The sequence below is a fragment of the Lipophrys pholis genome, assembly GCF_963383615.2.
Source record: "Lipophrys pholis genome assembly, chromosome: 10".
NCBI classification, from domain to species: Eukaryota; Metazoa; Chordata; class Actinopteri; order Blenniiformes; family Blenniidae; genus Lipophrys; species Lipophrys pholis.
In genome coordinates this window covers 27,324,063-27,348,916 of record NC_137640.1, presented here as the reverse complement: position 1 = coordinate 27,348,916, position 24,854 = coordinate 27,324,063, and the positions used below count along the sequence as shown (strand labels likewise).

The 24,854-nt window shown below is 45.4% G+C and overlaps 2 protein-coding genes across 4 annotated transcripts in view; one reads left to right on the top strand and one right to left on the bottom strand.

Moving 5' to 3' along the window:
• Positions 1 to 390: 390 nt before the first annotated feature.
• On the top strand, positions 391 to 10,371 carry zbtb11 (zinc finger and BTB domain containing 11). Its single transcript, XM_080472891.1, has 10 exons — positions 391 to 914; positions 4,101 to 4,348; positions 4,436 to 4,667; positions 4,749 to 5,743; positions 5,908 to 6,207; positions 6,287 to 6,704; positions 7,351 to 7,468; positions 7,562 to 7,720; positions 8,956 to 9,131; positions 9,226 to 10,371. The coding sequence occupies exons 1-10, from the start codon at positions 605 to 607 to the stop codon at positions 9,753 to 9,755; spliced, it is 3,486 nt and encodes a 1,161-aa protein (XP_080329017.1). The 5' UTR covers positions 391 to 604; the 3' UTR covers positions 9,756 to 10,371.
• A 4,452-nt stretch (positions 10,372 to 14,823) lies between these two features.
• tp63 (tumor protein p63) overlaps positions 14,824 to 24,854 on the bottom strand; it is a 32,456-nt gene continuing 22,425 nt past the window's right edge. For 2 of the 3 annotated variants that reach the window (XM_080472895.1, XM_080472893.1), the window contains 10 exons: positions 23,785 to 23,971; positions 23,558 to 23,673; positions 21,876 to 21,985; positions 21,643 to 21,767; positions 21,314 to 21,396; positions 21,081 to 21,205; positions 18,602 to 18,747; positions 18,117 to 18,264; positions 16,177 to 16,270; positions 14,824 to 16,053 (listed from right to left, as the gene is read on the bottom strand). In XM_080472895.1, coding sequence (XP_080329021.1) covers positions 15,769 to 16,053; positions 16,177 to 16,270; positions 18,117 to 18,264; positions 18,602 to 18,747; positions 21,081 to 21,205; positions 21,314 to 21,396; positions 21,643 to 21,767; positions 21,876 to 21,985; positions 23,558 to 23,673; positions 23,785 to 23,971 — 1,419 coding nt within the window. In that variant the 3' untranslated portion in view covers positions 14,824 to 15,768. The remainder of the gene's footprint in view (positions 16,054 to 16,176; positions 16,271 to 18,116; positions 18,265 to 18,601; positions 18,748 to 21,080; positions 21,206 to 21,313; positions 21,397 to 21,642; positions 21,768 to 21,875; positions 21,986 to 23,557; positions 23,674 to 23,784; positions 23,972 to 24,854) is intronic. The other variant, XM_080472894.1, reaches the window with a different exon arrangement.

The window sequence follows — 24,854 nt, the reverse complement described above, 5'->3', positions numbered from 1 at the left end:
AGTTTGAGACCTGTGATTTAAATGATTGAGCTTGAGTCCCATGTTTTAAAAAGATGGTTTTGTTTGAGTCACCTGTTTTGAATAATTTAGTTTGAGTCCCCCGTTTTAAAAATATGACTTAATTTGAGTCCCCTGTTTTAAACGTTTTAGATTGAGTCCAATGTTTTAAAAGTTTTAGTTTGAGTCCCCTGTTTTAAAAAGATGATTTAGTTTGAGTCCCCTGTTTGAAAAAGATGATTTAGTTTGAGTCCCCTGTTTTAAAAGTTTGAGTCCTGTTTTAAAAAGACGCTTGAACGAGGCCCTGTGAGGTTTATACCTTGGAGACGTGCGCCCCCTCGTGGCGGTCTCCGGTTCTGACTTATTTAAGCTCCACACTACGCAAAATCCGGTGGTGCAGCAGCCATTTTGCCTGTTCGGGTCTCCCCTGACGGATGTGAACTGCAGTTCCACCCTGGAAAACAATTCTGAAATCTGTTATTTTCGCCCCCGATTCGTCTTTCGTACCCTCCGAGCGGCGTGAAAAAATCCGCCCGGGCTTTGGGGAGGGCCCTCCTCTTCGAGAAGGCCTCGCGGTCGAGCGGTGAAAGCGCGGGTCCGCAGAGACATGTCGTGTGAAGAAAGCTACTTGGCTATCATTCGCTACCTGACCAATGAGCGGAACCCGTACGCACCGGGGACGCCCGGGAACACCAAGAGGAAGATCCGCAAAGCGGCCGCCTGCTACGTGGTGCGCAGCGGGACTTTGTTCTACCAGCGGCGGCTGAAGGGGCAGAATGACTTCACGGAGCTGGAGGTGGTGCTGCAGGACGGCCGGAGGAGGGAACTTATCAGCGAGGCGCACATCGCGGAGGGAGGGGAGCACTTCAACCAGCAGCTCACCTGGGAGCTCATCTCCCAGAAATACTGGTGGAGAGGTAAGGAAGCGACACCCGGGCCGCGGCCGGGCGAGTCAGCCGGTTACCGTCTGCCCGTTAACGGACACGGTTCAACCGGCAGCCGAGAGGTTGATTATTAAGGTCCGCAACCCGCCTTCAACACAGGCGCGTTCTATCCCCACCCAGCGGCCGCCCGCAGTACTGCATGTTTTGATCGTCTCCTGGGAGTTTCTTCACTCACAATGTTTCACATAACACACCTTTACTACACTTAAATACACATTCAGCTTCAGCATTTCGATTTATTTAAACCCTTTCCCCTGGTATTTCTACATTCTTAGCATATTTCTACTACATTTTCAACAGATGTATCGGATTTACACATTAAGTTTCACTATTTCTAGCTATAACTTAACATTCCGCATTTATTTTCACTTTTTTTCTTGTAGTATTTGCACATTTCAGTACTTGGCCATTACTGATTTTACCTTTTTCAGTATGATCAAATGTTTTGGTATTTCTTCAGTATTTGCATATTTATCTTTAATAGTTGTTAATTGTTTTTGTATTTTCACGTTTACTTTATTTGTGCGCTTTACAGTATGCACATATTTAGATACATAATTTGTCTTACTTTAAAAATAAAACTTCTTTATCTGTACATTTCTCCACATTACATTTCAGTATTTCTAGCTCGCTTTCAACATTCACCTTTATTATTTGAACATTTTATTTTATTTTTTTATAAAAAAAAAGTTCTATTAACCAATTTTTAAGTACTTTTTTGTAGTTGTACTTTGTAGTAGTTGTTCATGTCATTTGTTTTGTCTATTTGCACACAACACATGTATAGTATTTGTGCATTTATCTTTTGTTTTTGTGCATTGTCAGTCTTTTCGGGTGGTTGAACTTTCTTAACACATTTTTAATATAAAACAAAGTGCCTCATCCTCGCAAGTTCATTTTCATATTTTATTGATTGCTTCTGCACATTTTCCCACACATTAAGAGTCTGCCTGCACTGCAGCTTTACTTTCATGGTTTTCTATTATTTGTCCATGTACTGTGTGTGCAGCAACGGCGGTCAGAGCTACTGAAAATTCAACTTTTTGACCTTTTTTAAGTAAACTTTTCAGAGTAAAATAGTTCTTCTGCACAAGCGGGAGTAGATGGAGAATAACAACAATGACGGCCCCCGGAGTGTCGTGACTCCCAATCTGTTTTCAGCAGTCACTCGTGGCTCATCGTGCTAACTACGTTGTTTTCAGTGTTTCTGCCGTTTTCATGGAAACACGGACACAGTTTTCAAAATGTTCCCTTGTAAATGCGAAGCTTTTCTGAAACGAAAACACAAAGACGATGCGTTGTCACATGAATCGTTGTGTAACAGGGATTTTAAACGGGTATCATTGATATTTGTTTGCATAATATTTAATTTTACTATTTGAATATTTATTTGCGCATTTATGTTTGGTATTATTAGCACATTTGCTTACGTAGGAGCTCGTACACTTACATGCACATTATTATTATTTTAGTCTTTGACTTATTTTTCCTCAATTATTTGTAGTAATAACACTTTTTTTTACTCATTATGTTATTTTGTTTGGACATTGAGCAGAATAGAAAACTTTGAGTCTTGACAGAAAATTGCTTTGTTATAGCAGCACTTCACCAAACGTTCCCACAAACCTCAGGGCTCATTAATAAGCAGTTATGAATTACTCATGAAACATCGTGTATGAATAACACATGTAAACAGCTGTTATTGTTGGTTAAATAGTCTGATTGCTGCTGTCAGAAGAGACTTCCTGCTGGTTTCTATCCTGTCTGTAGCGGAAAGTGCTTTTCCTGAGCGCCTCCAGGTGGCGGTGAGAATCATTGCATCCTCACACTAAGTGCAGTAGCCTCACAGGTAGATGTTAAGCAGATGTTGAGGGATTTTAACTTCCTCAGGAAGTCCAGTTTGCTTTAACCTGTCTCCGTGTGGCTGGTCCTGCCCGGATTATCATCCAGATTCAGCTACAAACAACCTCCACCCCTGAGCCTTTCTCTGACTGGACCCAGTGTCATGCTCTTCCTTCAAAACTGCTCACCATCTCCTTTGTTGGATTCACCTATTTCCTATTTTGGCTTCTATTTGCATTATTTTTGAAGATTTCACACATTTATTTTCACATTATATCACCAGCATTTACACACTTTCCCACATAACTCTTCAGTATTTTTTTTAACTTAATTTACACATTTTGTAGTTCATGGAGTAGCACACTTAAGTTTTAGAGCATCTCTCACACTAAATAAAAGAGAATATAAACTTTAGAAGAAAGAGGTTCAAGAAGAAGTGGAGGGTGTTTAACCTATATACAGGTGAGCTTCAAGTATATCAATGAAAACTGAAAGAGCTTCTCCTTCCTGAGGTGAAACGTTTGTTTTGGTGGCGGCAGTCCTTGTGTGGAGGCCAGTGAAAGGGATTCGGCTCCATCTGTGTCGGTCTGATTTCATCTCGCGGTTCATAGTTTACTTGAAATACTTTAGAGGGTCTTGAGAGGCTCTCATGTAAAGGAGCTGTCCTGTATGGTTTATATGAAGCACATACATTATTTATTGCAGTGAACTTTATGCTACTGCAGATTGGAAAACTCATGGCCAGAGGTGCCGTGAGGTCACAAGGAGGAAGCTGCTCTGGGTCTTTCTACACTCTGTTTGTACATCTTTCCTGTCGGGGATCTCGAGGTCCTTTTTGAGCAGTCTCTTTACAAAGTGAAGCACATTTCTAGGATCCCCTTCAGCTCCCTGAGGAACCCCATCAATCATTGTACTTTGCGTCCGTGCCTGTCCCTCTTGACCTGCTGGCTTTAGCCGGAGTAGCTCATGTAGTTTTATCATATCAGCTCATTTATCAATCCATCGTTCAGAATTCTGGTCTCCACCTTTTACAGTCTTGTTTTCATCATTTCTCCTTTGAGGTCTTCCAGTCGCTCTTCGTCTTGCCTGGAGTCTCGTATGTCTCAGGGAATCCCTCTCAGGTTCACTGGCTTGCTCTATTGCATTGTATCACACGGGAATACCAAAACGTCCAGTCGCAGCACATCTTTTTCTCACTGTTTGGGTTGGAAATCGTTCGTAGGCCAGTCCACAATAGCAGTATTTTCTTGGATTGGGTCTTCACACGCCTGCACCCTGACCCGGCGTAGTCACTCATGTTCTCTTTGACTCTGGCAGGAATCCTGAAGCACGTCAAAGACCACATCCGGGAGTGTGTGCAATGTCAGAACAGACGTGGCGCGGACGACGGCTCTGGTACTCGGCCATTTTCTCGGCCGTGGCGACGCAAAGCGGTCGCCAACGACGACGGGGACATGGAGGAGGAGGAGGAGGAAGACGGCGATGAGAGCTTATTGTTCTGCGATTCTTCCTCCCAGATGGCGTCCAAGCTGACCAAAGGCATTGCAAAGCACGAGTTGGTCTTTGTGAGTACCAGACCGACTGGTTAGAGACGAGTTGTGTTTATGTTGTGTGTGTTTTTTTTTGTTTTTTTTTAATGTGTTTGTTTGCAGGTGGACAGTAAAGGCAAAGTGAACCAGTTCCTGCCGAAACACAGCCAGACCATGTTGGACAAACTCAACCAGCAGCGCCTCTGCAACCAGTTTTGTGACATCACGCTGCTTATCGAGGGGGAGGAGTTCCGCGCCCATAAAGCCGTGCTGGCCGCGTGCAGCGAATACTTCAATGAGCTCTTCTTCGAGAAGGGGGCGGCGTCCACTCACGAAGCTGTGGTCGACCTCTCCGGTGAGGCTTTTGCACGTCTGTTGCATTTTCAAACGTTTTCCGCGGCGGCTTGTCTTTGACTCTCGCTATTTCCTCCTGCAGGTTTCACCAAATCCGGCTTCCTCCCGCTGCTCGACTTCGCCTACACGTCAACGCTCACATTTAACTTCTCCATCATGGCGGAGATCGCCAACCTGGCGCGACACCTGCTGATGAACGAGGTGCTGCAGATATGCGAGTCGGTGCACAAGCAGGTGGAGGAGCAGAGACTGACGGTGTACCAGCAGGGTGACGTGCACACGGTGGTGTCGAGCCAGCCCTCCTCTCAGGACGAGTCCAGGGAGGAGTCCGACGCCTACGTGGTGACCATCGGAAGCGATGGCAGTGTAGTCACGCACGGCGCCGTCACGTTGTCTGAGGACGGATTGGCTTTTGTGGAGCCTTCCAAGGAGGCGTACCTCCACCCGCCGGTGGCAGTGGTCACTCAGACCGTGGAGGGAAGCAGCCTGCAGGGCGGCGAGACCGTGGCTCTCATCGCTCACAGCAGCCAAGCCGAACCGGGAGAAACTGTTACACTCATCTCAGGACGCGCCGAGGAAATGGAGGAGGAGACGATGACGGTGGTCACCCACAGCGGACAGGCTGGAGCCAGCGAGTCCCTCGCCGTGGTGTCGGCCTGCTTGGCGATGGAGCAGCCCCAGATGACCACGGAAACGGAAGCTTTCGTCATAAATGTGGATACAGACAAACCAAGTCCCCCGGAGGTCACCGGCCCACCAGTGGCGCCAACTCTGGAGGGAAGCACCGAAATCCACAGCGTTGAGGTGGAGCCTGCACCACAGAAACGCAAACGAGGACGTCCAGCCAAGCTGAAGAAGGAAGTGGAGGTGGAGGAAATCTTGCCGATGGAGGAAGATGAACCGTATTCCGACGAAAGCCACACAGACAAGCGGGACGCGGCGTCCGACGACCCCAGCAGGAGGCGCCTTCGCCAGCGCTCCATTGCAGAAGGGGGCTACGCTCGTCTGCACATGGGACTTGAAAATGAAGAGGAGGGAAAGAAAGGCCTGACGCCGCCACGTGCTGCCACCCCAAAGGTTCCCAACTCTCACATAACACCTCCTGCTTTGTTCATTGATTCTAGTGTAAGACACGGTTACTAGAGTAGACGTCATTATCATACAAAGACAATTGATTCCATACATTAGCTGCTGCATGACTGTAGTTTGCAGAAGCTTTAATATGAACACGTGTGCGACAGGCGGCTACGAAGCCCGGGAGGAGGGGGAGACCACCGAAGCAGAGAGACGAGCCTCAAGTAGAGCCTGTGTCTGAACTGGACGCGGATTCAGAGGTCATCGCCACAGAGACGACGGCGACAGGGGAGCTCGGCTCAGAGGACGCTGGCGTCCAGGAGGTGGAGCCAGAGGGCGGGGCTAAACAGGAGAGCGCGGTCGATGGAGAACACACCTGCTCCGAGTGCGGCATGTCCTTCCCGAGACGCTACTCCCTCATCATGCACACGTTGAAGCACGAGAAATCCCGCGGATACAAGTGCAGCGTGAGTGTTTGCGCCCGTGGATTTTGATTGTTAAGATGAGCGTGACGCTTTTAACGGCCCCGTTCCCGTGTCGTTGCAGCTGTGCAGCAAGGAGTTCCAGTACGCCGCCTCGCTCCGTGCCCACCTCGCCCGACACAAGCAGCAGAGCAGCCAGCGGGCGCCCATCTCCAGACCGCCGGCTGAGCCGCCCGCCGAGGGCAGAGCAGACGGCGACCTGGACGACAAGACATCGGCGCCGCCGCACACCAGGAGGGAATTCGTGTGCGACATCTGCGGGAAGACCCTGCCCAAGCTGTACTCCCTACGAATACACATGCTGAGCCACACCGGCGTGCGGCCGCACTCCTGCAAGGTGTGCGGCAAGACGTTCGCCCACAAGCACAGCCTGAAGATGCACCGGGCGCTGCACGACGTCTCCAAGCAGTTCCAGTGCGAATTCTGCAAGAAGTCGTTTGTGAGCAAGCGCAGCATGGAGGAGCACACCAGCCTCCACACAGGTCAGAGTTCACTCTCTCACCACGAGGGGTTCACTAATTTACCCGCCGTATCATTCAAGTTAAAATGAAATCAAACGCATGTATGTTCGTACCTTGGAAACATCCAGTTGGTCCATTTAAATCAATTAGTCGCCATCATTTACATAATAGGGACTGTAATTGGTATGTATTGTGTTCGATCAAGTAGAACACCCGTGGCCTAAAGTATTAATATTTTGATATTTCCTTGGATGTATTTCTTCAGAACATTAACGAAATGGTTAATTATTTCATAATCACACGTTATATCCTCTACAATAGTGAAGCTAATAATAAAATGGAACATTTAGATCTTTGAACCTCGGCAAGAGAAGTTGAGAAACGCAAACCTCTTTTGTTTATTGATTTTTGTTTTTCAAGCAGGCTTCCAGTGAGTGATGAGGGGAGTATAAGGGGAAGGAGAGGGCTGGATGGAGTAGAGGAAGTAGTAACGGGGGGATCCTGAGGAGGGAGGGAAAGACCACAACACACTAAAAGACAAATAAAACCAACATGATGGTGCTAAACAATAAAACGTCCATTAAAAGTCTGTAACGGGAGTTTCGATTATATTGAAGGTTTTATTTCTTTTTGGACTTCTCAAATGTTCCTTTAAACTTGCATTCAGGTGAATCAAAGTACCTGTGCAACACGTGCGGCGCCACCTTCCACCGAGCCTCGGCCCTCAGCAAACACCTGAAGAAGCACCAGCCCAAGCCAGACGTGCGGCCCTTCGCCTGCAGCCAGTGAGTGCCTCCTCCTCCTCACGCCTCTGAGCTCCACCCTTTAAGGCTCGTTTGATGTATTCAACCGTCTTCCACCTCCTCCCTCCCCCACAGCTGTGACAAGAGGTTCTTTGAAGCCAAAGACCTGCAGCAGCACATGAACAAGCACATGGGCCTGAAGCCCTTCCAGTGCCAGGTGTGTGGGAAGTGCTACAGCTGGAAGAAAGACTGGTACTCCCACGTCAAGTCCCACAGCGTGGCCGAGCCCTTCAAGTAAGTGCTGCAGGAGGGAAGGGGTCCCTGAATGCACCACAAGCCTCCGCCTCCCCAGGATCCTCGCTTCGGTCCACATGAAGCTGTTTACAGTTTACTGCTCACGGTGTTGAATCTAACAACAATTGTTTTATTCTCAAGTATTGAAAACATTCAGACCCGTTTACACGACGTGTTCAATTGTAAACGGTAAAGTACCGTTACTTTTAGAGAATGCTGCTACTGCGTATTCACACCACGGCTGGAGTAAATACCTCTCCTGCACATGCTCAGTAGATGGACAATAACAGCAATGTTAACCTCCAGAGTGTCACGACTCCCAGTCCAGATTCTCCTGAGACTTTTATAAATCACCAGTCACCGTAGTAACAATCCAACTTGGTCGTCAGTCCATTCACACGTCCTTGTTCTCCCTTTGTTATTGTTTATAGGGTCTTGTTCTCTGCTGCATGTGTGTGGTTTCATCACACAAAACAAACGGCACTCTCTGGTGGTCAGACATGAAAACTACATGTTTTCAGCATTTCTGCAATTTCCGTGTGAACGTGAAACGTTTCTGAAGCATAAACGATGTGTTTTTACTTTAATACGTTGTGTAAATGGGACCTGAGAGTACAAACATATTTATTAGCTTATTATTTATTATAAAACCCCACACTGAACTGTTTTGGCTCGTCAACTATATAAAAGTAGTTAAGTTGCTTGAGGAACTTACCTCTTACGCTGTGTGCAGCTACCTAAATGTGTAGACGAGCTTTCTCGCCATGTCTAAATCTGCTGCCGGCTTTTAGAATCCCTGCTCGGCGGTGATAAATCAGAAGTTAGGGTGACGGAGTAGCAACATTTACTTGCCAGCAAATGCAGCTCAAACAACTTTAACGTCACATCATTTTCACTGTAGTCTGCACTGATCGCTGATCGCTGACTGCTCTCTGTGGTTTCTGAAGGTGCAGCAGTCGTACAGATTATTGAGACAATCTGCTCTTGTTATCTGTAGAACAGCTGTGAATTAATCACTTCATGACTTTGTTGTAGAATAACTACGAGCCAGTAAAGCAGCAAAGTGACTCTGATATCTGTTTGATGTAAGACTGAAGAATTCTCTTCAGTCCTAAAGATGAACTTAATATTGTGTTTATAGCAAAGTAATTTAGTGTGGAAGGTCACCCCCCAGCATATCAAGGCCAACGGCGCCTGTTGGGAGTGGAGATGTGACTGTGTGTGTTGGTCCCCAGGTGTAACGTGTGCGGGAAGGAGTTCTTCGAGAAAGCCTTGTTCAGGAGGCACGTGAAGAAGGCCACGCATGGCAAGAAAGGCCGAGTCAAGCAGAACTTGGAGAGGGAGTGCGAGCAGTGCGGCAGGAAGTTCATGCAGCTACGCGAGTACAGGCGCCACGTCAACAACCACCAAGGTGAGCCTGCAGCCGGCGCTCGTCGGCGCCGCGCCGCTTGAACCGTCGTCTTCTCACCGCGCTGATGACGCCTCGTCTCCTAATCTCTCATTAGGGGTGAAGCCGTTCGAATGCCTGACCTGCGGCGTGGCCTGGGCCGACGCGCGCTCCCTGAAGCGCCACGTGCGCACCCACACGGGGGAGCGGCCGTACGTCTGCCCCATCTGCCAGGAGGCCCACATCGACGCGCGCACGCTCCGCAAGCACATGGCCAAGTACCACGTGGACAACCTGCCCGGGAAGATCATGCTGGAGAAGGACACTCTGCAGTTCCACAACCAGGGCACCCAGGTGGAGCACGCCGTCAGCATCCTGGCCTCCGACCTGCCCCCCGAGCTCCGACCGGCCCAGCAGCCCGCCTCGGAGGAGATCGAGACGGTGCTGATCACGGAGGAGACGGTGGAAGCCGTGGAGGCGGTGGAGGCGGTGCAGGCAGCGAGCGACGGCTCGGTGGCCACGCTCTCGGATCAGGGCATCATGCAGGTGGTGAACTACGTCCTGGCGCAGCAAGCCAAGATGGAGGACGGTCCCGAGGTCATCCAGACCATGGAGGTGGAGGTGGCCCACGTGGCCGAGGTGGAGTAATCTGCACGGACTAATTGCAGTTGTTTCCTTTCAGTGTGTATAAAATGTAAAAGAGAAACTCCCTGAAAATGCCTATTTTTCTCAGGATGTAAATATTTTTAAGTGACTCATGAGTTTAGTTGTCATGTGGGGATGGAGCGAACGTGTTTCACCTGGTGAACAGAAGCTGTGAGACTTGACTGTTGCAAAATGTCGATCCTGTAGCCATGGCGGGTCACATTCAAGGAGTGAAATAAAAGCTTTATGTATTTGGCAACCGGTGCCGTCATTGTTCCAACAGTAGAGAGGAACTTCTACTCACCGACCAACACAACGGCCCCATCAACAGTTTTTAGATATTAGGCTTGTAGTTTGTGGTGAAGTTGAACCACACAGGCACTTATATTATTTCCTCAACATCGCAGCAAAGGTAGACGCTGAGAAGCAACCGTGTAGTGCCAGCTCAACATAACGTTACATAAAGTTTGAAGCAAACCTTTTGATATTGTGTTTTTTCTTTCAACTTTTCCTAAAATATAAAGTTTTGTGCCTCGTATAGAAACAACTTGGGTATTTGTTTGGACCATTTGTAAAGTGTTGTATCCCCCACTTCAACACTTTTTAAACATCTTTCTTTAATACTTAATGTGGACCCTCATCTTTTCCTTTTTTTTTTTTTTATCACGTTCAAGTTAAACAAAAACAACAACAACTAACACCCACATTTGAAAAGAGCAATACGACTAATGAAAGTTCATGTCATTTAATGACATCAGAAACAACAGTGATGGATAATAAATAAGGAAAAAAGCACAAAACAGTGTTTATTAGCAGGCCTGGATCAGTAAAACAAAGTGAAAAGTTTTTAATTTGTATTCATTAAATTTGTGTTGAAGTCTAAAAGGCAGAAAGTCATGTCAAGGCACTTTTACAGAGAAAAACAAGACTGTGGAAGTTGAGACAGTGGAAATGTGAAACTTTATATAAACATTCTATCAGGCAGAAACCTTCAGAAGCAGACTGAGGTGGAGCTATTCTGCCGTTACTGCTGGAGTTGGAGAATAGAAAGAGAGAAAACCAGCAAACAGACATAAATGCAGTCGTGATGGATGCAGGAGGTTCAGACCACAGACCTCCAGTTCCACCGACACAAAGATGCTGACAGTTTATGAAACAGAAAACCTCAAGCGTACAGACTGTCGGCTTCAGGAAGCTGCTGCTGAGTCAAACAGAGAGACACTTTAACAACCACACGTTCACGTGTGTGAGAGAACTCCACGCACGCACAGGCAGAACATGGCGACTCCACTGGAAGGTGTTGGGTCGTCTTTACGTTCCCCGCCATTTGTGTGAGTGACCGCCGACGTGGAGAAAACAAGTGTCTCTTTAATAAGCTGTGATAAAGCCAGTGACATAACAGTCCGATACTGCGATTAATTACTTAACAAAAAAAAGACAACCGCTGCAATGAACCTGCAAAAATGTTTATATTTCCAAGAAATGCATCGCTCTTCGTGTGTTATTACATTATTGGCTGCAGTCAGATTATCAGATTAGTTTGAAATGCTACTTTGTTCATTTAATATTACTTAAATATTACTTTATTGGCAGGTATTAGGTTATTGGTTGTTACAAATGGAATTAAATAAATGCAGCAATACAAAGGAAAGTTAACGTACAATGTAGGAGGTAATCCTTAAGCGGTCATGACTGCAGATTTTTAGGGAATTAATTTAAAGTATAACTGTGGTTGAGTAAATCTCCAGTGGTTTTCACGCTTTGAGAAGCGACTGAGAGTTTTCTAAATCGATCAAAGTTCAAAACCACACAGCAACTTATTTAATCCGTTTCCACTTTCCAGATTTCTGTTTCACAGCAGAGACGAAGTGCAGCATTTAGACGAACAGTTTAGTCCAGGGGTGTCTTAACTTAACTTACAGCTCGCGACAGCAGTGACCTGCAGGCTTTAGAGGCAGAGCCTCTGCTCTCATCATGGGAAGAATCGAATATATAATAATAAACAAATAAATTGAATAGTTATACAGTATATGTTTAATTGTTTGAACCATAAATTGATTTTCCATATAAATTAAACAGTTTTGATTGTTTTTGTGAGCGTACTATAACCATTTAGTATCTCCCCCTTGACTTTCCACAGTTTCACTGGTGTCTATAATGTTTGTTTGTTGAAACCCGAGGAGAGGCGGCAGGTGAGGACGGCAGTTCTTCTGCCTCGTGGTAGGGGGCGCTCGTCTGCTGAGAGACTTATGACTTGTGTGATTCCACATCTGCAGAATAAGAGACAACGCGGCTGGTTAAGTCCTCCTGCCGTCACTATGGAGGATTTTATAAATCAAACTAACCCTGAACTGGACTTTCCATCCAAGCACGAGGAAATAATTAAAGGAGCGTTTGTCCGGAAGAATCTGCACATGAAGGTCTTTCACAAGTAAAGGTAAGATATGCATTATAACATTTTCTAAACGAATCTACGTCACGTGATCTACAATTAGTTGATGCTGCCTGTTGTTTCCTCTGATTTCGTCCACTATTTATTTATTTTCTTCATCACTTGTGTTTTCATTCTTCTTGGTGTGTTAGTGAGTTTTACTTTGCTCTGTCCAACATGACGGTTTTTGTTTTGCACTTGACAGACAAGGGTCCTCATTGTTGTTGTTGTTGTTGTTGTTGTTGTATGTTTAACAGTGATCAGCTGATCTCTTCTTTGTAAATAGTTTTTAATGTCAAGCTCTTCATTGCGTATTTATTTATTAACCATTTGCCTTGTAAATATTTATATTGTATTGTATTGTATTTATATTTTGTACACACATACTATGTAATAATTACATAGTATTTTATTTCGATTTGCTATTTTAATATTCTATTAACATCCTATTCTATTCTGTCTGGAGCAACAGTGAAAAATTCCACTCTGGGTTTATTAAAGTAGTCCAGCACAGTGGAGCAGTGGTTAGTTCTCTCCCCTCACAGTGGAAGGTTATAGGTTCAAACCCTTCTGTGTGTGTGTGTGTGTGTGTGTGTGTGTGTGTGTGTGTGTGTGTGTGTGTGTGTGTGTGTGTGTGTGTGTGTGTGTCGATTCAGCACACAGACTATATTTGAATTAAAAGACTATTTCTATAACGTCCTTTTAGCTTTGCATTAAATTGTTTCTCTCCAAGATTAGCAAAATAATAAAAACATAAATTAATTAATAAACATCTAACATCAGTCTGGGTTTTGTTAGAGTGCAGATCCACCACTTTGAGGATTTGAATATTTCTACAAACAAAGTTGTAAAGTTATTACATGAACAAAGTGCCAATGAAATACTGTAATATCCACACACACACACACACACACACACACACACACACACACACACACACACACACACACACACACACACACACACACACAGTACAGTAGAGCCAGGGAAAGAGAGAAAGAGGAGAAATTAATATTTCACCTCCAGTTTTAGCAGTTTGGTGGCTCCTGGTCAGCCGACATGGCAACCTGCTGTTTTGCTGCAGAATCACTTCTGTGGTCGTTAAATTCGGCTTTACAAAGTAAAGCTGATGACTTTTACTTTCTCAATCAGCCGTCAGGAAACTTTTTAAAGTGAAACTTTCTGCCTTAATATTATTCCACTTGGTCCTATGCTGCTCTGTAGTCACAGTGCTGCATCCAGAGACGCCGCTGCTCGGGTAAGGGAGTAAAAAAAAATACAATGTGAACTTGTGCAATAAATGTTCAATGTATGTCAAACAATTTTTCAAAAAAAATATGTGTTTCTTTTTAGTGCTGTCAAAAATAACGCGTTAATTTAATTAATCGATTTGAAACGTTTAACTCGTTAAAAAAACTTTTTTTTTTATGTAACGAGTTAAACGTTTCAAATCGATTAATTAAATTAACGCGTTATTTTTGACAGCACTAAAAAGAAACACATATTTTTTTTGAAAAATTGTTTGACATACATTGAACATTTATTGCACAAGTTCACATTGTTTGATTCCGAAGCACAAATGTGTTTTGCGCCAAACCTGTAATTAGGAATTTGTGTTGTATTTGTGGAGAGGCTAAAAAATATATAAAAAATCTGCAAAAACACAACTCGTAGAGTGTGTGACCTCAGATTTACTGATACACACAAATGACTGTACACAACCACAACTTCCACTGTTACAGCTGCTCCAACCTTTTCCACCAGTAATCCCTTCATACTGAACTCTTGATACTGGCGGGAGACAACTGCCCAGATCTGCTGGACAAATACTGACGACTCCAGTCTGATGACGTCAAACAAACTCTGCAGTGACTGTGAGACTCGGGCTTTCATGCTACATCTTCATTTTCTCCTGCAGTGAAAATTGAGTCCAGAGCTGAAAAAGTAAACTTTGCAGATTTGGTTAAAACTGAGTAAACCTAATTAAATGACCTTTTAAAGTTGATTGGATAACTGTTTGAGATGGACCAGACGAAGTACTAAAACACTAATAATGTTTGAATACAGATCATAACTTAAATATGGTTTTAAAATATAGCAAAGTGAGAAGATATATTTTAAAATGGAATAAATATATGTTCAAACAGTACATGAAAATATGGTGACCTTTTATGCACTTAAGGTTTATTTCATGTGCTTCCTTTTTGCCGTCGTCTCTGTTTGGGAGTTCCAATGTGGCTGCTAATGATACCTCAGCACTGGCGCCACGGCCAACTCAGACGAAGGGGCTTTTTAAAGGTTGGAGTCGGTCTTTAATACTCAATAAATCATGAATTTCATGCAACTCAGGGTCTGAGATGATTCACGATGATGGCACGATGTTGGAATGTTGCTTATTTTACTGACAATCCTGCATTAAATGAGCCGACACAAAAGAAAGGTAACACGCAAGGTAGTAAGTATGGATATTTATTTCAGATTTATATCAAAATACCCTCAATATTTACAATACATTTTACAAAAATATGAAACTGCCGCAGGTTGCTGCTTTCTAACTCAAAGCAAAGCTGAACTCTTGGCTAATGCTGTTGTTGCTCCTGCAAATTCGTCACATGGACACATTTGATGGAAGTCATGCAGTTCCTTTACAATTGCTTGTTTCTTTAAAAAAAAAAAAAAAAAAAAGCTATACAAATTTATATACATTTACAGCCAGTTTGACATCACTTGAAATATACCTCTACCAAAACATGGTTTATGACTTGGAATAAAAAATAGAAAATACTTGTGCTCAGGCATCCGCTGCAGGAGCAGGAGCCCGTCCTCGAAAAGGCAGTCAGCAGTAAACAAGAAGAAAGAAAACGTCATCAGTCATAGAATCACTTAACTGTAAAACACTGGGTCAAGAGCATTAGGCCTATACGTGGCTACATCAAATGAACGACCATATGTCACTTTAAACACACGCATACTTCACGACAGCGGACGGGAAGCGGCGAGGCGCCGCTCTCGCCACACGACAAAAGCACGACGAAGAAACTCCAGCAGGAAAACACATCGCCCATCAGCTGACATCATTAATACTTCTCAGAGGAAATGTTTGAAATGTTTACAATCAACGCTGACATATGCCACACACACGCGGAAAACAAAAACAACAACAACAACAACAACAGTGTATTTGACTAACTGGTACAGCCACAGTGATGGAGAACATTACAAAGGAGAAGAAGCCCTCATACAACCCTAGGAAGTTTGGATTTCCAGTCCAGCGTTAACGTGGGAATGAAACGTGTTCGACGAATTCTCGGCATTTCTTAAGTGCTCTCAAGAAATTTCACCGTAGCGACAGCACACGCGCCTTGAATGATCGCACGCCACCGACGACAGAACCGGGAGTAAGTGCACGTCTGAGCGGTGTGGACTTTGTTTGTGGGTTTGTTCTTGGGCTTGCTCGTGAAATGTTCCGTCGGCCGGTGTGAAATGACTGACGTGATCGGAGGCGTCGGGTGAGAATTGGGGGGGTGGGGATGGCGGGGGAGGGAGTGGGATCTTTTTGGGGGGGGGGGTGGTTTGGGGGTCATCTTATTCGCCCTCCTCCTTGATGCGCTGCTGTTTGTTGCGGCGTGAATCCAGGTCGAAGGAGAAGTCGGACCAGTCATCGCGCGGAGGAAAAGAGATGGTCTGGCGCAGGGTGAAGCGCACGGCGTCGATGACGCGCTCGCCGCGGGCCTCGCTGACTGTGGAGGCGCCGCTGGCGGTGCGCACTATGTGGGGAGGAGGGGAAAAATCCATGGCCTGACGGTGCTCCATGATGCCCTTCCAGATGATGTGCTGGAACTCAGCGGGGATCTTGAGCCTGGACAGGTCCTAATGGTCATTACACAGGAGGGGGAGGGGGAGGGGGAGGGGGGGGAGCATTAGTATTCGCAGGGGGAGCCACTCTTCTCTCTAACCCATCAAATGACTCGTGTTGGATAGGCAAGGGCTCACCTCCATGTTATAGTTCTCTATCTGGTAGATGTTGGTTAGGCCCTGTGCTGTGAAGTAGTCCAGGCAGCCAGCGCAGCCCAGCCGAATGAGGAAGCTGCAGGAGGAGGAGGAGGAGGAGGAGGAGGAGGAGAGAGGACCAGGTCAGTCTGCAGCTGTTCACCAGGAGCCACCGTTCAATACAGTGCGACTTAGGAAAGCCTCACATCACGGTTACAGAGCCAAATTAGTAGTAGTAGTAATAGTTTATTTGGTCAACCAAATCCAAAATGCAGCAACAGAAAATGCGACAATAAAAAGAAAAGGGAAACCAAGCAGAGGAAGACCGAAGGGTTGAGGCTGAAGTTTAACTTATATTGCCTAACCCTGTACATGATGAATATAAAACTTCTGCAATTGGTGTGACAGAAACCAAAACAACAACAAAAAGTGGCATTTTCTTTGTCATTCCAAAGTTACCAAAGGAAAACTGTCCTCTCAGGGAACGTCTAGTCCATTCTGAGCTCCAGATCTTTCAGGAGTGGTGAGCTTTAATCGCCTTTTAAATATTTTGAGGGTATCCGATTTTTTTAAGTTATAGTCCAGGTTGTTCAAAAGGTTAACCCCTCTTATGGAAATACAGCTACTTTTTTTATTTGTTCTTGCCATTTTTATTTTTTTTTTACAAAATACCCAGAACCCCTGAGCCCATTTGATATTATTATTATTATTATTACTGTATTGTTATAAAGTGTTTTTAAACACTGTATTTACCAGAAGTTATGTTCAAAAACACTACAAGCACCTTTGTTTGTAAAATTATAATATCTCATGAAGTGCAAGGTGTTAGCTGTCAACATTTATTATTATTATTATTATAATTATTATATTATTATTATTATTATTGTTGTTGTTGTGAAGGTACATGTTGGGTACCTTTTCCTTCAGGAGTGAAAAACCTGGACCCGAATAAAAGTAAGCGAATGTGGAATGAAAATAAAATGATTGAGATCAACTCAGTGTTTCAGAGCTTTTAGGTTGAAGGAGACACAAGGAAGTTGTAGAATCGGACTGTGATCACGTGGTACAAAAGTAGTTTTTCCTCTCAGTGTGCAGTGTCAACGTAACGCTGAGGAGAAAACAGAATCATCTCCCTCCATGTTTTAGTGTAAACAATGCTGTTCATATATTTACTGTGAGTTTTTAGAGTCATAACTACTGTGTAACTGGTAATGTTTGGAATTTAAAGACATGTTGCTCTGTGACAGTGAGGGCATTCGAGAGCTCCGTCTTCCTCTGTTACACTGAAAGATTTCAACACTGGGAGGAGATCAGGGTTCAGAGGTGCCGACTGGATAAATAACCACAAATCCAGAGTTTGTTAAAACCTGGCCGAGCCATGCTTGATGAGCTTTTAATGATTAAAAACAAAGACTTACATTTAAAAAAGATCATGATCATTTACTGTGATCATTTGCAGCTTCAGTCGTTATGACCGCAGCCGTTTTTCACTGTGTGTCTCTTGTGCGTCCGGTTTAACTTCACATATGACAGCAGCAGTAAATGTGCTCTGGCGGTGTGGTGGCTCAGTCCTCTGTGGTTGCCGCGCTTTGAGAAGCCACTGGGAGTTTTGTAGATGGATCATGATGTTTACCAACGACTAAGAAGCGTCAAAGTGGTTGATTAAGGATTGCTGTTCCATCGCTCCAGACAGTGGAAGCTAAATTTGACGGCCTTGTTGAGATTACTCGGCCAGACTGAGGGATTGTTGTTGGATGAGAGGTGAAGGGAAAGTGTATGCAGCTTGTCACGATGTCAGTTATTCCAGGTTACGGAGCGAAATTGAAGCAGACATTGTTTGCGATTGCACCGAGGCTCATAAGGACCACGATGGACCAGCACACATTTGGAGGTGATTGCTCTCAGACCAGTAAGCAGAGACGAGCTGTGGTTTGAGGAGGTACCTGGAGATGCTGCTGTCCATGGGGTATGGAGGAGGGGGGGTACAGTGGGAGGAGGGCACCAGGGGCAGCTGTGGCTGCAGTGCGTGTGTGGGGCTCAGTGAACTCATGTCGGCGTTCATGGGGATGTGAGAGCCCATCATGGGAGTCACTGCGAAGACAAAAGGAGCTACTGTGAGCCTTGGATGGGCTGGCATGCTCAGATTCACAGATTATGGGACAAAGGCGGGCGGGGGGGACGGGGGGCGAACGTGCCGAGGTTACTCTTGATGTGACACATGATGCATCAGAGCAGGTCCTGCGGGAGAATCTCACAGGGATCACATTCTTTTTTCTTTTTTTTTAGGAGGAAGCTGTTCAGGTCCCCCTGCTGCCTGCCCGGACACGCTGCTCTTTTGCATATGTACAATACACCCGGGAGGGACGCGGCAACCGGTGGAAGGTACGGCCTGAGACAGACGGGGGGGAAACAAAGGGGGCACACTTACTGTCAGTGAGGCCTCCAGACATGCTGGACGGGGTGAGGGAGTTGCGCTGCTGGGGGTTGATGAGCTGGCTGACAGAGGGCAGCTTGTTGACTTTTCCGTGGGTCGGGGAGCTGGAGCCGAAGGAGGGCTGAGATGGCATTGAGGTTCTGGAGGGCGCAAGGAGAAAGGACGAGACAGGCTGTTGGTATCAAAGGTTGCAGGCCTCCTGTGTCTCTACATAACAAGATAATATCTCATACTGACTCCGTGGTTCATTGAGTAATGGAAATGACCAAGTTCAAGCCAAAAACAGAAGCCATTTATTACATCCTGACATAGAAAAGTGCAGCAGCTGGCCAAGTACAATACTCTGTTTCAAACAGAATGGTCACAGAGGATCACGTAGTGCACATCTGCAGCTATTCAACCACATTTTATTGAGAAAAGTCTGAAACGAAAGACACAAACTGTCCTGCAGTGACTTTAGAAAAACATGACCAGCATTGGCAAAAAGTTCTCTCATTAATAAAGTCCCCCCACCCCGACCCCCACCCTTACTCCCCCCCAAAAAACAACCCAACAACAACCCTCAAAGAGTTTGAGTCCAGCTCTAGTGACAATCCAACGGCACAACACTTTCACTTCTCTTAAAGTCAAGTATGAAACACAAACAAGTAGAAGCTTGGTTCCTGTCCACATTTAACATCAAACCAAAGGCTCAGCATTTGAACAGAACAGCCTCAGTGCAGAGGGCAGTGGTGACTCGTCACCACGGGAGGCAAGCCAGACACAAATAATGCCAAATAATGCATGCAAATCAGTCCAGCATTTATCAATGCTTTGAGCAGTTCCAGCCGTCAGCAGACGTGAACACCCTCATTGTTCAAAGTGATACTCCAGGATGTTGCAGCAGAAACAGAGTTTGTATCCTCAGTGCAGAATCCCTCGACAGACAGCAGGAAGTACATCAGAGAGAGCTGATGAAAAGGAGGCAGAGAGGAGGTCCGTGTAACTTGGAGGAGGAGGAGGAGGAGGAGGAGGAGGAGGTGGAATGTGGGGCAGAGTTTCAGGAGGAGCTGCAGCGGCGCCTCTGCTCTCCTGCAGGCTCCAGGAGCTGGCTACCAAGGCGGGTTTTTATCAGACTGCAGGAAGGAACCAGAAAGAAAACAAAGAAAGAGAAAGAGAGAGAGAGAGAGCAGAAATAAGGGCTCGCCGATAGAGGAGGACAAGGGGAGCAAGTAAAGGCCACACCACAACCAAATGTAAACAGGGAGAGAGAGAGATGTGTTTGGAAGTCAACAAAGTTTGAGAGAACTGTTAAAACGTTGCACACTGAGACAACTGGCCACAAGGTGGCAGTGTGCACACACAGTTCACAGCCCTTCACTTAACAAGGAAGGAGGTGAAAAGGTCTGCTCACAGAAGCTTGTAGTGCACAGAAAACATGCAAAATTAACACATCAGGAAAGTCAAATACATCCCACCCTTAAAATAAAATCCATAAAAGCAATGTCTACAATGTTCAAGATATTAAGGAAAACAAAAATATTCTGGAAACAGTTAGTTTTCTAAATATTTGGAATAGCAAAGTGTTCTTTTAGCCAAAGAACACAAACAAAGGTCTGAAAAAGAAACAGCGCAAGCAAACACTACCTCACTGTGAGGCCGTCTGCCAGTTTCTTAATGGGAAAATATACCATAAGCAGTAATTATCATCCCAGCACTGTCAAACTATCACTTACACCTCCTTCTCCTGGTTTTCATAGCTCATGGTGAAATAGGCGTGTCAAGTGTGCGTGTGCGTGTGTGTGTGTGAGCGCGTGTGTGTGTGTGTGTGTGTGTGTGTGTGTGTGTGTGTGTGTGTGTGTGTGTGTGTGTCTGAAGCTGGATTTAATTATGCTGAAGCCAATAGATGAGATAGAGGCACAGATTTTGTTTGGTGCTGTTTGTGCAAAAAGAAAAAAAAAAAAAAAGAAAAAAACCTGGCAAAGCACCTAAAGGCGTTACCGTGAACCTTTGGAAGCTTCTCCCTTAACAAAGCGCAGCCAGGTACATTTGTCACGATTCATCAGTTTTGGCTCATATCCCATGAGAGAACAGGAGGAAGAAAAGAAAAGAGAAAAAAAAAACAAAAAACAGATCTACTTGATGTACGACTCGCTCTGTCAAGTTTGCCAGCACCGAGTACAAATGCTGGGTAGAGTCTCTGCTGCGGGTAACCAATGAAAACAGGCATTTCGGAGCTATTATTCTCAACTTTTTTGGACAAACCAGGAGTCGTTTGCATATTTTCTTCAGGGCCATTGTCTTTCCCAGCAACAAGTCAGTCATGTTAAGTCAGTTAGTCATCTGTGCACTATATTCCAAACATCCCCGACAAGCAAATTAGTCAGACTGAAACAAATCCTGAAGGAAAAGCAATCCTCCTCCACTTCAGTTCGGCAGTGATCCTTGCAGAAGATGCAGCCCCGACCCACGAACAGCCTGTATTTGTACTCACTGTTTTTGAAGGAGATTTTGCTGCTGCTGTCTGTACGACTCTATTGTGTGCTGTGGCAGAAACTGCATGAGCTCCAGAGACTCCTTGATTTTTACCAAAATCTCATAAATTTCACGGCCTTTGATCTGCGAGGGAAAGGAGAATAGATAAAGGGCGGTCAGCGAGCAGCGCAGACACACTCAGAGCGAGGCTTTTAAGCAACACCCTGAAACCAACAGCAAGGTAACACTTACAGGCAAACAAAAAACCTCCTCATCCGTCGATCTTCTCTTCTTGATGGCGGACATCTGTATGCCGTGGGAAACCTGGCGGAAGGCTGAAAAGAGGAAAGGAAAGAATGAATCCAACTGGTCAAACGCTGAAGTGATAACCTGAGCTGGAGGGGCAAAAAAAAAAAAAGAAAGAAAGAAAGAAACCAGCGAGGGGTAAAGGCAGGCATGTGGCGGAGAGTGTTAGTGGGCGCCGCGGTCGTCGGTCCTCGACACTGGCAGCATGTCATGGCGAGACGGAAGCTCAACAGCCCATCACCAGCCCCCCCAGCGCTACTTACGGCGTTTCGTACCCTCACTGCTCTTTGTGGCGTCCGTTACATGCTGCTTGCGGATGCTGTCCTCGTCTGCCTTGCGGTCTCGGCCCGGGCAGGCGCAGATCCTGGCCTCGAAGCAGCGGCGGCCTAACACCTGACCGCTGGGGGAGAGCGACACGGGACACAGCGTTCAGAGACAATCCAGCACGCATCACTTGGAGCATGACAGGCGGCTGAAGCGGACGGAAGACAACGGTGTCTTTTCTTACTCTCGGGTTTCCAGAGTGACAATGATCAGGATTGGGCGCCTGTTCATGCCGCCCACACAGCTCGAGTTGCACATGAAGTTGTACAAAATTGTCGTGAATTCTGTCCCGACCTGGGGAGGAGAACGACAGCGAGCGTGAGACGCAGTGGCAGCTGACACCAGGTTAACGTCCGCATCAATCTCGTGTTTCTGGTTTTTGCTTTGGTTTTAAATGCTGCGTAATTTCATATTTTTCCTCACATGCATTTCTGGAAATCTTAGGTTTTGTTAAACAGTAAACTCCTCGAAATTCTCCAGAACAAGGGTTTAAACAGGAGTTCTGAAAGTGTGGGAAGATGAGCCTAAACCACTCCGTAACCCTCCAACTCCCATGATGCAAGTCTTGTCCGATGCCAAGTGGTGATTTTAGATTGAAGGTTTTCTTGGATTTCTTAATCAGTAAAGAATGTTCTTTATAATTCGTCTGTTGTCACACTCACGCTTTTGCACTAAAGCTTACTTTATCATTTTAGTCTCCATTAAGTTACAAAACATTCTGAATTAAAAAAGTTGCGAGCTCCAACCCAACTCTCAGACCAAATCAGAGTTTAGCTGTTGAATGATGAATTATCTCGTCTTTGTCACACTTTAAGAAGTTATTATCAACTTCTGATCAATAGACAAAATATAGGATAACTCTTCTTGTGCCTGTTAAAGTATTTCAATTGTGAAACGCCTGTTAAGTCTTTATACATAGTCTGTATAGTATTTCTTTATCTATTACACCTATCCCACATTCCATTATAGGAATGTGTGTTTTAATGAATGTATTCATAGTTTTACCCTCTAATTATGTATTTTCATAAGGAATTCTTCTCAGACCTTAATGGGACTAAAATCCAGTTTGGAAAAACCACCACCTGATCCCCAGATTTCTATGAGGGGCCCGTCCACCGCACACTTTGAGAACCACTGGATTAAAATACTTTACTCAAACTCCTGTCTGAAGGTTCAGTTACAACATAGTTTTTGTTATTTTGGAAACAGAGACAAGTATTGTGTTAGGTTTCTTCACAATACAGTTCTACATGATCAAAATTCCAATAAAATACTATCTGACTATATCTGCTGAGACAATGTAGAATATCATAGTAACACTATTGACGGCTCCATGTTGCCATGAGACGACACACTGACAATCTCTGATCAAGAAATTAATGTTTGAAGTTAAAGTAAGTTTTATAATATCACAGATTGATTATCAAAAGATCACAAGTGAATATATATGCATCACCTACACAACTAAGTGCAACCAAAGTATTTTCTCAGCCAAACTTGAAAATATTAATGTGACGTTAATACTTCACAGTTAATCATAGTTAAAATCCTGCTTTCATAAGCCATCAAAAATCAGCCTCATTAAAAGAATTGATTTTCAGTCTGCTATGCGTCCTGTGCTCTTTTCTCTGACATCCTGATTTTAGGCGGCTGTCTTTAGACTGGACTATTTCCTTCTTGGGGGGGGGGGAGCAGTGAACCTGCTGGGGGCCTTCGGGGGCCCTGTGGTTGCTGAATGTCAAAGCTGAGCGGCTGGACATGAGAGTCTGTCGCCGCTCTATCTGTCAGAGTCAGGCTGAGGTGGTGAGCTGTCGCTGACGGCGCGTTCAGCTGGCCTCGCCCCCGGGGGGATGACAGACGGCTCACCTGAGGAGGCTCGTAGGGGACTAAGACGCTCTGTCTCCCGGTGATGGAGTCCTCCACATACTGGGAGTGGTTGTTTCCCTCCACTCGGATCAGGTGGCTCGGAGGAGCGATCTGGCCTGAAAGCAGCGACACAGGCTGTGTCAGCAAATGCTGATACCAAACACTGATTACCAGAATGAAATAAGAGAAGAGTTGTTTTTTATTTTTCCCAGTCAAGACGAACTGACCGTCATTGAACTCGCGGCTGAGCTCATGGTTCGGGCAGCGTTTCACCACTTCGGTCACGTGTTCGGCTTTCTTGTAAACAGGCATTGCCCTGATAACGGCGCCCTGCGGCGGGGTGGTCAGGACCTTGATCTGGATGGGACACGTCTTGGCAATTTGGCAGTATAGCTTCTTCAGGTCTGTTGAGTACTGAAGATGGAAGAAAAAGAGAGAACACAAAGGGTTACGTCAAACATCGTACAACGTGCAGTTAACAGCATTTGGTATCAAGAGTGTTTCTCTGAGGCCTCTGAACAATTCTTTCTCAATTTTTGTGAGTGCAGATTGATCCAGGTAACACCTGTTGCCTTCACTGTGCACTTCTGGTTTTACCCTAAAGCGAAGGGGGTTAAATACAAGACTGTGATTATGCCCTACTTTAATAAAAACACACACAGGTTCTGGAGCTACAAGTGCGTAACCTCAAAGATGTCTCACGAGAGCCTCTGGGACTTCCGAGGAGCTCTATAAAATGGACCCCCTCCAGGAGCAATTAAACCAGGCCTGGCTTTCATCTTCAAAAAGGGGGTGTGGGGGTGGTGGTGGGGGGGGTGGGGGTGGTGGGGGTATTCTGCTGAAACATCTGATCCTACAGGACGTGGCTTCTGATGCAGATGGAGAACTCTACATTACACCGGTTGGATGTAAGTGAGTTGCAGGGGATCCGTCCATGACGGAAATGTGACGGTCGCTGGCTCACTTTCAGGTTTGCGAGCCGGCAGTCATACCAAACACAAGCAGCTTGCTCGCTGGCACAGTTAGAATCGACGAGCAGTAAGCCATCAGAAAGACGGAATTGTTACTAACAGGCACAACCCAACTGTGTAAACAAACCATTCAAATCACTGCTGTGTAAGCACAGCTTTAAATCCTCTCTGTGCCGAGGACAACCAGGTGGGGGGTGGAGGAGATGGAGGGGGGGGGGGTAGTGGGGGGGCGGGGAATTTTTTCTTGTCAGGTTTACTCCGGAGCAAAGAAAAGCGTACATTGTGAAAACCGCTTGGGGCTCTGCAGGAGAACAATGCAACATAAA

Coding starts and splice junctions, on each gene's coding strand:
- zbtb11 (XM_080472891.1), top strand. CDS start 605: ATGTCGTGTGAAGAAAGCTACTTGGCTATCATTCGCTACCTGACCAAT. Junction 5,744..5,907: donor CACGTGCTGCCACCCCAAAG/GTTCCCAACTCT, acceptor CGTGTGCGACAG/GCGGCTACGAAGCCCGGGAG. Junction 9,132..9,225: donor CCACGTCAACAACCACCAAG/GTGAGCCTGCAG, acceptor ATCTCTCATTAG/GGGTGAAGCCGTTCGAATGC.